This window comes from Thamnophis elegans, chromosome 13 (genome assembly GCF_009769535.1).
Source record: "Thamnophis elegans isolate rThaEle1 chromosome 13, rThaEle1.pri, whole genome shotgun sequence".
NCBI lineage: Eukaryota > Metazoa > Chordata > Lepidosauria > Squamata > Colubridae > Thamnophis > Thamnophis elegans.
In genome coordinates, this window is record NC_045553.1 from 14,297,445 (window position 1) to 14,312,777 (window position 15,333).

General features: G+C 41.7%; 1 protein-coding gene across 2 annotated transcripts in view; it reads left to right on the forward strand.

Moving 5' to 3' along the window:
• The window catches only part of DHX37 (DEAH-box helicase 37), a 43,466-nt gene that overhangs the window by 23,508 nt on the left and 4,625 nt on the right, over positions 1-15,333 (forward strand). Inside the window, exons 16-23 of one of the 2 annotated variants that reach the window (XM_032229126.1) lie at positions 603-714; positions 2,715-2,821; positions 3,397-3,585; positions 5,080-5,204; positions 5,914-6,030; positions 6,161-6,333; positions 8,305-8,419; positions 8,647-8,784. In XM_032229126.1, coding sequence (XP_032085017.1) covers positions 603-714; positions 2,715-2,821; positions 3,397-3,585; positions 5,080-5,204; positions 5,914-6,030; positions 6,161-6,333; positions 8,305-8,419; positions 8,647-8,784 — 1,076 coding nt within the window. The remainder of the gene's footprint in view (positions 1-602; positions 715-2,714; positions 2,822-3,396; positions 3,586-5,079; positions 5,205-5,913; positions 6,031-6,160; positions 6,334-8,304; positions 8,420-8,646; positions 8,785-15,333) is intronic. The other variant, XM_032229127.1, reaches the window with a different exon arrangement.

Consider the following 15,333-nt stretch of genomic DNA (forward strand, 5'->3'; position numbering starts at 1 on the left):
CAGAGAGAAAACACTACTTCTTTCTAGCACTGATAATGTTAACTAGTCGGGTCATGAAATGTCTGCAAGAAAACCACCAAGCTCAGAGAGCACCAAGGACCCCACAATAATAGTAATAATCCCCCCTCCCCCTCAAGCTGCCATACTTTGTACTGTCTACTTTCTTTTGTGGGAAAATGGGAGGGGATTATGTGGAGTTGGGTGATATGTAGCCATAACAACATTATTTCTAGAAAGCCAAGGTCATCCTTTGTCTCTGCACCTGGCTGGAACTGGATGGGTGGAATCTGTCATTGTGGCAATGGAAGACTGGACCATGTGATGGACTTGTGGGTGTGGGGGCAAGATCTTGTACTTTCAACTAGGTGTGGAAAACCAGGAAGCTTTCAGCTTCGGGTTTTCCCAGATGTGCCAACAAGGCTCTCTTAATAGATTGGAACTTTGAGGAATCCTTTGCCTCGGACTCTGATTTACTTTTGAGTGCTATTTGGAACCCTGACACACAGTTCTTTAAAAATGGATGTTTGTTAGCCACTAGTTGTTGGTGGGTTTTTTTTCAAGGATTGCTTTGACCTCCACTGCTCATTTTTTGTGTGCCCTAGACTGTATTCTTCGGCTGTGTTCAGTGATTTTGAGCAGTTCTCGGTTCCCGAGATCACCAGGCGACCTGTGGACGATTTAATTCTGCAAATGAAAGCGTTGAACATCGAGAAGGTGGGTGTCCCATTTTTTTAGGTGCTTCCTTGATAGGTAGTCCCTGACTTACAACTGTTTGTTGTGAAGTTACAACGTCCCCGGAAAAAGTGAACTTGTGACTGGTTCTTGTGCTTACAACCATTGTAGCATTCTCTGTGGTCATGGGGTCAAAATGACAGCATGGTTGCTCTTTGCAATCTTTCCAAAATCCAAAGTCAATAGGAATAGCCGGATTTACTTGACAAACACAAGATTCACTTAACAGCCATATGCTTCACAAAGAAGAGGGGGACAAATTATTCTCCAAAGCACCGGAAGACCGTGACCCGACAAAAGCGCGAACGTCAAAAGCGCGCCGACAAAACCGCGGCGCTAAAACCACGATGTCAAAAGCGCGCCGACAACAGCGCGCCGACAGAAGCACGATTTAAGTTAAGGTAAGGTTTAGGGTTAGGTTTAGGGTTAGGTTACAGCGCACTTCTGTCAGCGCGCTGTTGTCGGCGCACTTCAGCGCTCATTCATCGGCACGGTTTTGTCACCGCGGTTTAGTCAGGCGCGCTTTTGTCGTTCGCGCATTTGTGGTGGAACCCCGGAAGGCAGGACAAGAAACAATGGGTGAAAAGTAATCAAGAAGAGAAACAATTTGGAACTCAGGAAAAACTTCCTAACAGTGGGAACAATCAGTGGAACAGCTTGCCACCAGAAGTTGTCAGAACTCCATCTTTGGAGATTTGAAGAAGAGACTGGACAGTCACTTGTCTGAAATTGTGTAGGGTCTCCTGCTTGAACAGGGCTGGACTAGAAGACCTCCAAGGTCCCTTCCTGCTCTCTCCTCTGCTCTCCACTTCTAAATTCTCTCCTCTCTCCCCTTCCCTCCCTCTCCCTGCTCCAGTCTTCTCTTTTCCTCAACTCTCCTGTCCCCTCTTCTCCTCTCTTCCCATTCCTATTCCTATTCTTATTCCATCTCATTTCAGCACATCCCATCCTATCCTATCCTATTCTCCCAAGCACCTGAAGGCAGGACAAGAAGCAACAGATGGAAACTAATCAAGGAGAGAAGCAACCTAGAACTAAGGAGAAATTTCATAACAGTGAGAACAATTAATCAGTGGATTAATTGTTTTTCAGAAGTTGCAGATGTTCCACCACTGGAGATTTTTAAGAGACAGGATAGCCACTTGCCCAGAATGGTATAGGGTTTCCTGCCTTAGCAGAGGGGTGGACTAGAAGACCTCCAAAGTCCCTTCCTACTCTTATTCTGTTTGTCAGCCTGCAACTATCTTTTCTTTTGTATCTTTGGCCTGCCACACTTTCTATTATTCTCCTATGCATTTTCTATTGTGGGAAAATGGGAGGGGGGATTGTACGGAGTTAGATGCTATGTAGCCAAAATAAAATTCCTTTCTAGAAAGCCAAGGTCATCCTTTGTCTCTGCACCTCTGCACCTGACTGGAGGTGGATGGGTGGAACTTCCAGCGTGGCAGTGGGAGATTGGACCATGTGATGGACTTGGGGGTGTGGGAGCAAGATCCTGAACTTTCAACTGGGTGGGGAAAACCTGGAAGCTTTCAGATTCGGCTTTTCCCAGATGTGCCAACATGGTTCTCTTAATAAATTGAAACTTTGAGCAATACTTTGCCTTGAACTCTGATTTACTTTTGGATCCTATTTGGAACCCTGACACTGCTCTGTTCTCATTTACTTAACAACCATGGCAAAAAAAAAGATAATAAAATCAGGCACAGCTCACTGAATGGTTGCATCGCTTAGCAACGTAAGTTCCAGTCCCAATTGTGGTAATAAGTCAAGGACTATTTGCATTCAGTCTGGTCAATCTCTTTCCAAATTTTGTTCATTAATTTTCTTTTTATAAAAAGGGAATTATCTCTTGTAAGCCTGAAATTGTTTGCTAGGGAGCCCCTCTTCCTCCCATCCCCCATGGTCCTTCTCTCATACCATCACAATACTCCACCGCACGTATCGCTCCATCTCATTGTTTGCCTCTTTCCTCTCTGTAGGTAATCAACTTCCCGTTTCCTACCCCTCCATCCACTGATGCCCTGAAGGCCGCAGAGGAATTGCTGATCGCCCTTGGTGCCTTGAAGGCTCCTACCACCTCTGGAAGGTATGAAAGATGAAAGAGACTAGAAGAACTTGGAACAAATGCAGTCGGTTGCATTTCCGAATCTACTTTTGCATCAGTCCAACATCTGATCTGTTGGAGGCATCCATCTCAGACATGTCCTTGTGTGGCGTTGTTGACCTTTGTTGAATCAATTAGGATATAATTTCACCAAATAATACAGGTAGTTCTTGGAGTGGTAGTTGTTAGAGTGGTGCAGTGGCCCTCTCACCTCACAATCAGGAATTGTGAGTTCGATCCGAGTTAGAGACAGATATTTCTCTCTCTCAGCACAATGCGAATATAACTGCTGAACAAAACTCTATATTTGGCGACAGGGAAGGGCATCTGGCCATTCAAACACTCTGCTAGCTCCATTCAGTTGCCCAGACTCCATCCTGCAAGGGATTATGGGGTCGTTAAATGATGCTTTTATACAGGTAGTTCTTGACTTACAACATTTAGATGGTGGGAGGGAGTTAATTTTTTTAGCACTTGGTGGGAAGATAATCCTTGACTTATTTTCATAGTTTAACCACCTTCCTTCCTTCCCTCCCTTCTAAATGTCCTTCTTCCAGGCTGGAAAAGCTGCAGGAAGCCAAGTTCAGCTCTCCCATCAGCCCTTTGGGTGTCATCATGGCCTCCTTCCCAGTAGCCCCACGTTATGCCAAGATGCTGGCCTTGAGCCAACAGCACCACTGCCTGCCGTACACCATCGCCTTAGTCTCGGCCTTGACGGTGAGGGAGCTGTTTGAAGAGTTCAACAGGTAAAGCCATGGCAGGGGACTACTGAGAAACTGAGCCTATTGCTGCTTTGATTGGTTTTATGGGCTCTAATCTGGTTTGAGGGTTAAACAAACACCTCACCTCTCAAAATGGCACCAATATGGGGGCGAATTTACGATTGGCTTGAAAAAAGATATAAATAGAAAGAGAAAGGAACAAAACATGAAGTAAATATCTCAGAAGACACATTAGTAAATTAGGGGGGAGGGGAAATAAGAAAATATTCAAATGTAAATATACAAGTGGAAAAATGAACATAAGTGGAACTAATATTAGAAATAAAATGTAAACGGAGAAAAGTGTATGAAAATACAGTATAAAGGTGGGATTGCTGAAGTGCCAACCCGAGAAGCCATCAGAGAAAATAAATAAGGGCAACAACAGAAAGAAGGGGGGGATGAGGAGAGAAAAGAAGAAAGGGTAAAGTAGAGAAAGTAAGGGTGGGGAATTAAGAGAGAGGATAAGAAAGAGGAGAAGGGAGGAGGAGAGGGGAAGAAGAAAGGAGGAAGGAGAGGAGGAAAGAAGGCAGAGAAGGAAGGTTGAGAAGATGGAAGGAGCAAGGTTGTTGCAAAATAAGAAGGAGGCAGGGGATGGCAAGAAAGTGACCCAAACTATATTGTGTTTGTGTGTGTAAAAATGAGTATAGAGACTGATGATGAATAGATAAGAATGTACAGTATATCTATAAATGAATTTGAAAGGAAAAAATTTAAAAAAAAAATTTTTTTTAAATGGCACCGATTTGTCCATGAATTTGGAAGAGTCAAGACTCACTTAAAGGCATAACTAAAGATTCAATTCAGGTAGTCCTTGACGTACGACCACATTGAGTCCATCATTCCCATTGCTAAGCAAGACAGTTAAGTGACTTTCGCCTCATTTTATGACCCAAAGGTGCTTTTTCAAGAGGCAACTGGACTTTCTAGTTTCTCTTTGAAGTTTTGCTTCTCATCCAAGAAGCTTCCTCAGCTCTTACTTGGATGGTTGGGAATGGAGGGATTGACAGTATATTCTTTGCAGACAGTTGGTCATTTGCGTCCTTTTGGAGGGTCGTTGAAGCACTTGGAGGTTAACCTGTGTCCAAAAATTGCAGACTAAGGACCTCCAACCACCCTCTAAAAAACGCAAATAACAAACTGATAGGTTTCTGTTTCAGATACATTAATAATTTAGTTTATTTAGCATAAAATGGAGCTTAGTTACATAGCATGAAGGCTGTACATTCTGCATTATTGGGACTCTCGGTGAGTCAGCAGTGGGTCAGAGGAGGACAGAGATGGCAGCTGCTCATATAAAAATCATGATTTAAATCAAGTTGATTTAAATCAAGCCCTTTTACTAGTGATTTAAATCATGATTTAAATCGACATTTCAGATCAAATCCACCCTGACCTGGGGACATTTCTGTGTCCTGCACGATGGACGGATTGTTTGATTGAATCCTTCATTTATTCATTTCTCTTTTTTTTATGCAGGCCTGCTGTGAATGAAGAAGAGCAGGAGAGCATCAAAGGGAAGAGAGCCCGTGTGGCACAGATGCAAAGAATTTGGGCTGCCCAAGGACCATCTCAGAAGCTGGGCGATCTCATGGTCATGCTAGGTAAAACTGATCTACTTGTCGGTTGGGTTGGGGACTATAAACTTTCATGGTGTTAGAGGTTTCCACCAGAGATGAGAGACCACGATCACGTGAAGGGTTAGCACCACTTTATCATGCCTTGGTAAGGCCACACTTGGAATCCTGCATCCTTTCTCTCCTCTCCTCTCTTCTGCTCTGTTGTTTTTGTTATTTTCTTCTCTTCCGCTCTGTTATCTCTCCTCCCTTCCCTCTGTCTTCTCTTCTCCTTGTCCTAGTCCTCTCCCTATTCCTATTCCATCCCATCTCAGCACATCCCATCCTAGTCTCCAAAGCCCCTGAAGGAAGGACAAGAAGCAATTGATCAAGGACCAAAGCAGCTTAGAGCCATGATAGTGAACTTATGGCATGCCTGCAACTTGTGCAACTTCTGAGGGCACATGAGGCATTGCCCTGTCTGATCTTAAGCCTTGATTTTTGGCCCTCCGGCCCAATGGGCAACCCAGAGGTCCGTTCCCAAACTTCCCCAGGCTCAAAGAAAGCCGTATGCGGGGCAGCCTGGGTGTGTGTATGTGTGTGTCACGCGTGCATGCGCGGTGGGGGGCGCATTAAATTATAGAGGTGGGCATGCAAGCGCATGGCTTTGGCACCCAAGGTGAAAAAGGTTCGCCATATCCCTGACCTAGAACTAAGGAGAAATTTCCTGCCGGTGAGTGAGAGTCTGTCATTGCAGGAGCTGTGGGCGCTTGTGAATACGCAGGTTGCACGCCTCATTTCTGTAGCACCAACGGCCTGCGCTACAAGGCTATGGTGGAAATCCGGCGGCTGCGTGGGCAGCTCACCACGGCAGGTAAGACTCTCCACACCTGCTGTCTTCCCTGGGCTCTGCTCTTCCTTCTATTGGGAGCCTCATTCAGGTGGGGCCACCTCCATCCGTCTTTTGACCTTCACATGTGTCTATGTATATGTTCCCTTCCAAGTGAATGCCGTTTGCCCGGGTGCAGACCTCTTTGTGGACCCCCAAATGAAGCCCCCCACGGAAGAACAGGCCACTTTCTTGAGGCAGATTGTCCTGGCCGGACTGGGGGATCACGTCGCCCGAAGGATCCAGGCAGAGGAACTCCTTGACGAGAAGTGGAAGAACGGCTACAAGGTCTCTCTCTTATACTCCTTTTTAGTGCCAGCACTTTGCCCTTTCTGGAATTCGTTTAATAAAGTTGGGTTCCAAATAGCATCCAAAAGTAAATCAGAGTCCGAGGCAAAGGATTCCTCAAAGCTCCAATTTATGAAGAGAGCCATGTTGGCACATCTGGGAAAACCCGAAGCTGAAAGCTTCCCAGTTTTCCCCACCCAGTTGAAAGTTTAAGATCCTGTCCCAACACCCACAAGTCCATCCCATGGTCCAATCTCCCACTGCCATGCTGGCAGTTGCACCCATCCAGTTCCGGTCAAGTGCAGAGACAAAGGATGACCTTGGCTTTCTAGAAAGGAATTTTGTTATTGGTACATAGCATCTAACTCCGTACCATCCTCCCTCCCATTTTCCCACAATAGAAACGACATAGTAGAATAATAGGAAGTGTGGTAGGCCAAAGATCCAAAAGAAAAGATGGTTGCAGGCTTGACAAAAGTTTTATGTACAAATTGAAAGGAAAAAAAGGAGACAGAATAACTCAGTGTGTTGAAACACATGCAGATGTAACTGAAGCCATATTTAAAAGTAGAGAAAACAAATTAAGAAACTAGAAAAAGGTGGGAGGGAGGGAAGGAGAAAGAAAGAAAAGGAATGAATGAATAGAGGGAGGAAGGGAAAGGAAGAAGGAAAGGAATGAATGAAAGAATAGAGGGAAGAAGGAATAGGGGAGGGAAGGAAAGAAAGAGTAGAGAAAGGAATAAGGAAGGGAATTGTTGGAAGAAGTGTCCTTCTGGGTTCAGTTCCAAGTGGGGAAAAAGACTCTGGATTCATGGAAGTTGCTTGGAAAGAAGGTTTATTGATGGTGGATGGGACCACGTGGTTTGAGGTCATGGGGAGGAAAAGGGGAAGAGATGCGGAGAATGTCCTGGTTTTATGCCCTCTCTGGGCTTTTGAATTTGAGCTTGTATTCTGATTATTTGGCAGACTCCCATGGGGCCATACAGGGGCAACTCTGTAGGCTGTCCTGTGTCCCAGTCTTGGTTGAGCCTTTGCTGGGTGATGATGTAATGAAAGGACTTTGGGATTCCTATTATGGCTCTGCCTGAAGGAGGTAGATCTTTGTTATGTAGAATAGACTGGCCCCGGGCCTTCATGGTCCATTGACAAAGGTGGGGAGGGGGGCTGAGTTTATGCCTCGCTTTTAGGGGGAAATATTCTGCCCTTTTTAATATTTCCTAAAATATTTCATTTTTCTAGGAGAGGGTGCTAACTTCCTACAGAAAGAAGGAAGGAAAGAATAGAAGGAGGGAAGGGAGGAAAAAGAATAAATGAAAGAAAGTAGAGGGAAGAAAGAATAGGGGAGGTAAGGAAGGAAAGAAAGACTAGAGGGAGGGAGGAATAAGGGAGAGTGAGAAGGAAAGAAAAAGGAAGGGAAGAAGAAATAGGGGAGGGAGGAAAATGTTCCTTGTATATTATGCTTAATTGTTGCTGGTTTACTAATAGGTATCAAAGTAATATAATATGATCAGTAGATAATATTGTTATAAAACCTCACAAAACCTTTACAGATGACTTTCAGTTGTGTAGATGCGGTTGCTGTTGGTTTGCACTAGATGGGAGCTTATCCTATTTTTCAGAGTATAAGATGCACCGTTTCCCCCCTAAAAGAGCGTGGAAATGTTGGTGCGTCATACACTGAATACAGCCATTTTTGGCCTCCTGAAGCTTTGCCCCCACATCCCATTTTTGCAAAAAACAAAGCCGTGTTTCACAAAAATGGAGGCATTTTCTCCTTCTCCCCAGCCCTGCTGAAGCCTGCAGAGTGCTTCTGAGGGCCAGGGAGGACAAAAACTTTTTTTTCTTACTTACCTCTTCAAAATCTTATACACTGGTGTGTCTTATAGTCTGAAAAACATGGTAATTCTTTTTTTTCTTTTCCTATTCATGCCCTCCATCCCCCCCCCCCCCCCCCCCCCCGCTGCTACTTAGACGCCACTGCTGGACGATCCAGTCTTCATCCATCCCAATTCCGTCCTGTTTAAGCAGCTCCCAGAGTTTGTGGTGTATCAGGAAATCATTGAAACCACCAAGATGTACATGAAAGGTGAGCTGGGGCGTCTGTTTTCCCCTTGCCTTCCGTTTTTAAAAAAAAAAAAAATATTTAAAGAAGAGAATCTAGACCAGGGGAGAGAGAAAAGACCCTGATCCAAAGAATCCGCAGGTAACATGCAAACATATTGTCTCTGGAAATTATAATTTGCATGATGTCACTTTCTAGCCGAGCTAAATTCCCATTTTCTCCCAATTTTTATTTTCTGGTCCCTTCTGAAGGGGTTTCGGCGATCGAACCTGAGTGGATCCCGCTTCTCCTGCCCCCCTACTGCCATTTTGAAAAACCTCTGGAAGAGCCGCCTCCATTTTACTGCCCCGAAAGAGGCCAGGTCCGTTGCCACAGGCCCAGCGTCTTCTGTAAGTTTGCTTTCCCTCCAGGAAACATATGACCTTCCTTTTCTCCTTCAAATCCGCCGCAAAAAAAACAGGAGCTCGGCTGCAATTCCGTTAACTTTGGGCAAAGTTTTTTTGTAGTTCCGCTGACGTTATAGCAGGAAGCTGCAATTTCTCGATGTATTTTGTTTAAATTCGTGGACAGGGTACCAAGTGCTTTGATGACAATGGGTATCACTGTTCCATGTTTCATCCATAATCGCATCGTTTTCGATTGTCAGGTCGCGATATTTTGTGATTTTTTTCCCACCAGTTCTTCTTATTGTTATTATACTTTTATTCATTAAGCATGAAACTCAGAAATATATATGAAATAATATAATATCACAAACATTGACTGGCACTGATGGTTGATACAGGTGGCTGCCAGCATCCTAGGTATCAGCTAAGTATCTTCTTAAATATTATTTAAGATTATTTAAATATTATTATTATTATTAGAGCCAAGGTGGCGCAGTGGTTAAATGCAGCACTGCAGGCTACTGCTAGATCAGCAGGTCAGCGGTTCAAATCCCACCAGCTCAGGGTTGACTCAGCCTTCCATCCTTCCGAGGTGGGTAAAATGAGGACCCAGATTGTTGGGGGCAATATGCTGACTCTCTGTAAACCGCTTAGAGAGGCCTGAAAGGCCTATGAAGCGGTATATAAGTCTACTGCTATTGCTATTGCTATTAGTAGTAGTAGTAATAATAATGAGATTGTAAAACAGCGGATAACAGCAACAGCTAGAAAAATTGAAAGATATGAGGCACGAATCATCCAATATAAACAAAATCAGCAATTTCGATCAAACCAACGGCGTTTTTATCAAAGTTTTAATGTGAATGGTGACACCAAAAGTGAAAAACCAGAAAAACAGGCCACAGTTGAATTCTGGAAAGAATTGTGGGAAAATGCAAAGGACTACTATAAGGAAGCAAAGTGGATACATGACTTTGAGAAAAGCATTGGCAACAAACAAATGCAAGTATTAGAAATAACAACTGAGATGGTCAAAAATCGAGTAAAAAAGGTAAAGAATTGGACATCACCTGGAAAGGACCAATTACATGGTTTCTGGCTCAAATATCTGACCAGTTTACATGCAATATTGGCCAGGCAACTGAATGAAATTTTACAAAAGGGCCAAATTGATGAATGGTTGACAACTGGAAAAACATACTTGATTCACAAAGATGCAACTAAAGGAACAACACCTGAAAACTACAGACCAATAACATGCTTGCCAACAACCTTCAAATTACTCACAGGCATTATTGCAGATAACATGATGGATTATTTGGAAACAAACAACATCTTGCCAGTAGAGCAAAAAGGCAACAAAAGAAAGAGCAGGGGCACAAAAGATCAGCTCCTAATTGATAAAATGATATTAGAAAATTGTAAGAACAGAAAAACGAACTTGAATATGGTCTGGATTGATTACAAAAAGGCATTTGACTCACTGCCACATAGTTGGATCATAAAATGCTTACAAACAACTGGCATTAGCAAAAATATTACATCCTTTACTGAAAAGGCGATGAAACAATGGAGAACTGAGTTGGCAGTAGGGAATGAGATCTACAGAATGGTTAATATCAAGCGAGGAATTTTCCAGGGTGATTCACTTTCACCTCTTCATCATCACAATGATCCCACTATCAGTAATCTTAAAAAAAATGAAATTAGGCTACCAAACAGCCAAAGAAGCTGAAAAAATTTCGCATTTACTATATATGGATGATTTGAAACTCTATGGAAAGTCAGAAATAGAAATCCAATCATTGACAAACACAGTCCGAGTATTCAGCACCGATATTTCAATGCAGTTTGGCATGGAAAAATGCGCCACTGTATCCATAAAAAGAGGCAAAATCACTGCATGTGAGGGAATTGAAATGCCCAATGGCCAACTAATTAAATGCAATGAAAATGAAGCCTACAAATACTTAGGCATTCTGCAGTTGGATAACATCAAGCATGGAGAAGTAAAAACTATTGTCAGGCGAGAGTATACCAACAGAGTTAGGAAAATTTTGAAATCTAAACTGAATGGTGGAAATACAATCAAGGCCATAAATACCTGGGCAATACCAGTTATAAGATACACAGCTGGTATAGTTAACTGGACACAAGCTGATTTGGACATTTTGGACCGAAAAACCAGGAAACTAATGACAATGCACTACAGTTTACATCCACGTGGTGATACTGATAGACTATACCTGCCCCGAAAATCAGGTGGCAGAGGATTATTACAAGTGAAGCAAACAGTTGAAGAAGAAAAACATGCACTTGCTGATTATTTAAAAGAAAGTCAACAACATCTATTAATTGAAGTAAAGAACAAAAATCTACTGAAGGCCCAATAGACGAAACAAGAATACAGAAAAGATGTGATAAAATCAAGAATGGAGAGTTGGCAGAACAAAGCACTGCATGGCCAATTTCTGGAAAAAATAAAAGATAAAGTGGACAGTGAACAAACTTGGTTATGGTTAACAACAGGTACATTAAAGAAAGAAACGGAGTCACTAATCTTGGCTGCGCAAGAACAAGCTATCTGCACAAATACCATTAAGGCCAAAATTGAAAAATCCTCTGATGATGCCAAATGCAGACTTTGCAAAGAAGCTGTTGATCACATACTCAGCTGCTGTAAAAAAATCGCGCAGACTGATTATAAATTGCGGCACAATTCAGTAGCAAAAATGATCCATTGGAATTTGTGCAAAAATTATAATATTAAAACAGCAACAAACTGGTGGGAACATCAGCCTGAAAAAGTCACCGAAAATCAGATGGTCAAGATCTTGTGGGATTTTCGCATACAAACAGACAAAATACTGGCACATAATACACCAGACATCACATTGGTTGAGAAAAATAAGGTCACAATCATAGACATCGCAATACCAGGTGATAGCAGGGTCGCTGAGAAGGAATATGAAAAAATCGCAAAATACCAGGACTTAAAAATTGAAATTCAACGACTATGGCACAAACCAGCAGTGATAATTCCAGTGGTAATTGGCACACTGGGTGCTATTCCAAAAGCACTGGAATTACATTTAAAACAGTTAAAAATTGACAAAATCACCCATCAGTCAAATGCAAAAAGCCGCACTGCTTGGATCTGCACGCATATTACGAAAATACGTTACAACGTCCTAGGCCCCTGGGTGGGGCCCGACTAGTAACCAATGCCAATTCCGGCGAAACAACTGGCCGCTGTGATACAATTGTATAATAATAATAATAATAATTCATTAAACATGAAACTCCCGTCAACTGAACATTTAAAAATGTCTCACAAATACCATTGATTGGTGCTAATGGTTGATACAAGTTGCTGCTAGCATCCTAGGTATCAACCAGTATCTTCTTAAAATGTATGTTGTTCCGAGTAGCACAGTTTTTTGCAGTTCCACTAGTATTGCAGGAAAGCTGCAATTTCTTGATGTGTTTTGTAAAATTTTTGGACATGGTACCAAGTGCCCTGATGACAATGGGTATCACTGTTGGAATTTGTTGCTGTTTTTGTTATTGTTATTTACTTTATTCATTAAACATGAAACTCAGTCAACCAAACATTTAAAAATGTATCACAAATATCATTGACTGGCACTGATAATAATTTATCTATTATAATAATTTAAGAAGATACCTTGTTGATACCTAGGATGCTGGTAGCAATCTGTATCAACCAAGTATCATCATCATCATATCATACTAGCTTGTATCCTCCAACGTTTAACAACAACAACAACAACATTGCAATACCTGGAGATGCACGAATTGAAGATCAACAGAAAAAAATCACAAAATACAGGGACTTGCAAATTGAAGTTGAGCAACTGTGGAAAAAGAAATCATGTGTTGCCCCAATTGTAATTGGAGCCCTTGGAGCAATACCCAAAGGGCTACCTCGCTATTTGGAAATTCTAAATTTATCTGACTTGAACATTCTGACTGTACAAAAAACCACCCTACTTGGAACAGCTTATATCCTCCGACGTTACCTTAACAGTTCCTAGGTCCTTGGTTAGGACTCGAGCTGTTGAGCTACCAACCGGCCCCAAAGGCTGTGAATCTCACCAAAGATTAACCACATAATAATAATAATCTCTTTTATTAATTAAACATGAAACTCACAAATACCATTGACTGGAGCTAATGGTTGATACGGTTTGCTGCCAACGTCCTAGGTATCAACCAACTACCTTTTTAAGATGTACGATCTCCGAGTAGCACAGTTTTTTGTAGTTCCACTGGTGTTATTGCAGGAAGCTGCAATTTCTTGATGTGATTTGCAAAATTCTTGGACATGGTGCCAAGTGCCCCGATGACAAAAAAATCACGAAATATGACCTGGCCATCGAAATTACACTGGTATGGATGAAATATGTTTCATCCATAGCTGTGTAATTTCGATGGCCAGGTCGTGATATTTCGTGATTTTTTTTTCTTTTTCTTCAACTCTGGCATCTCTCAGGACAGCGATATCAATAAACTATATGCTTCAGTTTTCGATAACTGTGGTATCTGGCATGTTGTGTTCCAAATGACAATCTGTCTGTATTCAAAAGTCCCACAAGATCTTCACCTTCTCTATTATTATTATTATTATTATTATTATTATTATTATTATACAATTGTACCACAGCGGCCAGTTGTTTCGCCGGATTTGGCATTGGTTACTAGTCGGGCCCCACCCAGGGGCCTAGGACATTGTAACGTATTTTCGTAATATGCGTGCAGATCCAAGCAGTCCAGCTTTTTGCATTTGACTGATGGTGATTTTGTCAATTTTTAACTGTTTTAAATGTAATTCCAGTGCTTTTGGAATAGCACCCAATGTGCCAATTACCACTGGAATTACCACTGCTGGTTTGTGCCATAGTCGTTGAATTTCGATTTTTAAGTCCTGGTATTTTGCGATTTTTTCATATTCCTTCTCAGCGACCCTGCTATCACCTGGTATTGCGATGTCTATGATTGTGACCTTATTTTTCTCAACCAATGTGATGTCTGGTGTATTATGTGCCAGTATTTTGTCTGTTTGTATGCGAAAATCCCACAAGATCTTGACCATCTGATTTTCGGTGACTTTTTCAGGCTGATGTTCCCACCAGTTTGTTGCTGTTTTAATATTATAATTTTTGCACAAATTCCAATGGATCATTTTTGCTACTGAATTGTGCCGCAATTTATAATCAGTCTGCGCGATTTTTTTACAGCAGCTGAGTATGTGATCAACAGCTTCTTTGCAAAGTCTGCATTTGGCATCATCAGAGGATTTTTCAATTTTGGCCTTAATGGTATTTGTGCAGATAGCTTGTTCTTGCGCAGCCAAGATTAGTGACTCCGTTTCTTTCTTTAATGTACCTGTTGTTAACCATAACCAAGTTTGTTCACTGTCCACTTTATCTTTTATTTTTTCCAGAAATTGGCCATGCAGTGCTTTGTTCTGCCAACTCTTCATTCTTGATTTTATCACATGTTTTCTGTATTCTTGTTTCGTCTGTTGGGCCTTCAGTAGATTTTTGTTCTTTACTTCAATTAATAGATGTTCTTGACTTTCTTTTAAATAATCAGCCAGTGCGTGTTTTTCTTCTTCAACTGTTTGCTTCACTTGTAATAATCCTCTGCCACCTGATTTTCGGGGCAGGTATAGTCTATCAGTATCCCACGTGGATGTAAACTGTAGTGCATTGTCATTAGTTTCCTGGTTTTTCGGTCCAAAATGTCCAAATCAGCTTGTGTCCAGTTAACTATACCAGCTGTGTATCTTATAACTGGTATTGCCCAGGTATTTATGGCCTTGATTGTATTTCCACCATTCAATTTAGATTTCAAAATTTTCCTAATTCTGTTGGTGTACTCTCGCCTGACAATAGTTTTTACTTCTCCATGCTTGATGTTATCCAACTGCAGAATGCCTAAGTATTTGTAGGCTTCATTTTTGTTGCATTTAATTAGTTGGCCATTGGGCATTTCAATTCTCTCACATGCAGTGATTTTGCCTCTTTTTATGGATACAGTGGCGCATTTTTCCATGCCAAACTGCATTGAAATATCGGTGCTGAATACTCGGACTGTGTTTGTCAATGATTGGATTTCTATTTCTGACTTTCCATAGAGTTTCAAATCATACATATATAGTAAATGCGAAATTTTTTCAGCTTCTTTGGCTGTTTGGTAGCCTTATTATTATTATTATTATACAATTGTATCACAGCGGCCAGTTGTTTCGCCGAATTTGGCATTGGTTACTAGTCGGGCCCCACCCAGGGGCCTAGGACGTCGTAACGTATTATTATTATTATTATTATTATTATTATTATTATTATTATTATTATTATTATGTGGTTAATTTTGGTGAGATTCACAGCCTTTGGGGCTGGTTGGTAGCTCAACAGCTCGAGTCCTAACAAGGACCTAGGAACTGTTAAGGTATCGTCGGAGGATATAAGCTGTTCCAAGTAGGGTGGTTTTTTGTACAGTCAGAATGTTCAAGTCAGGTAAATT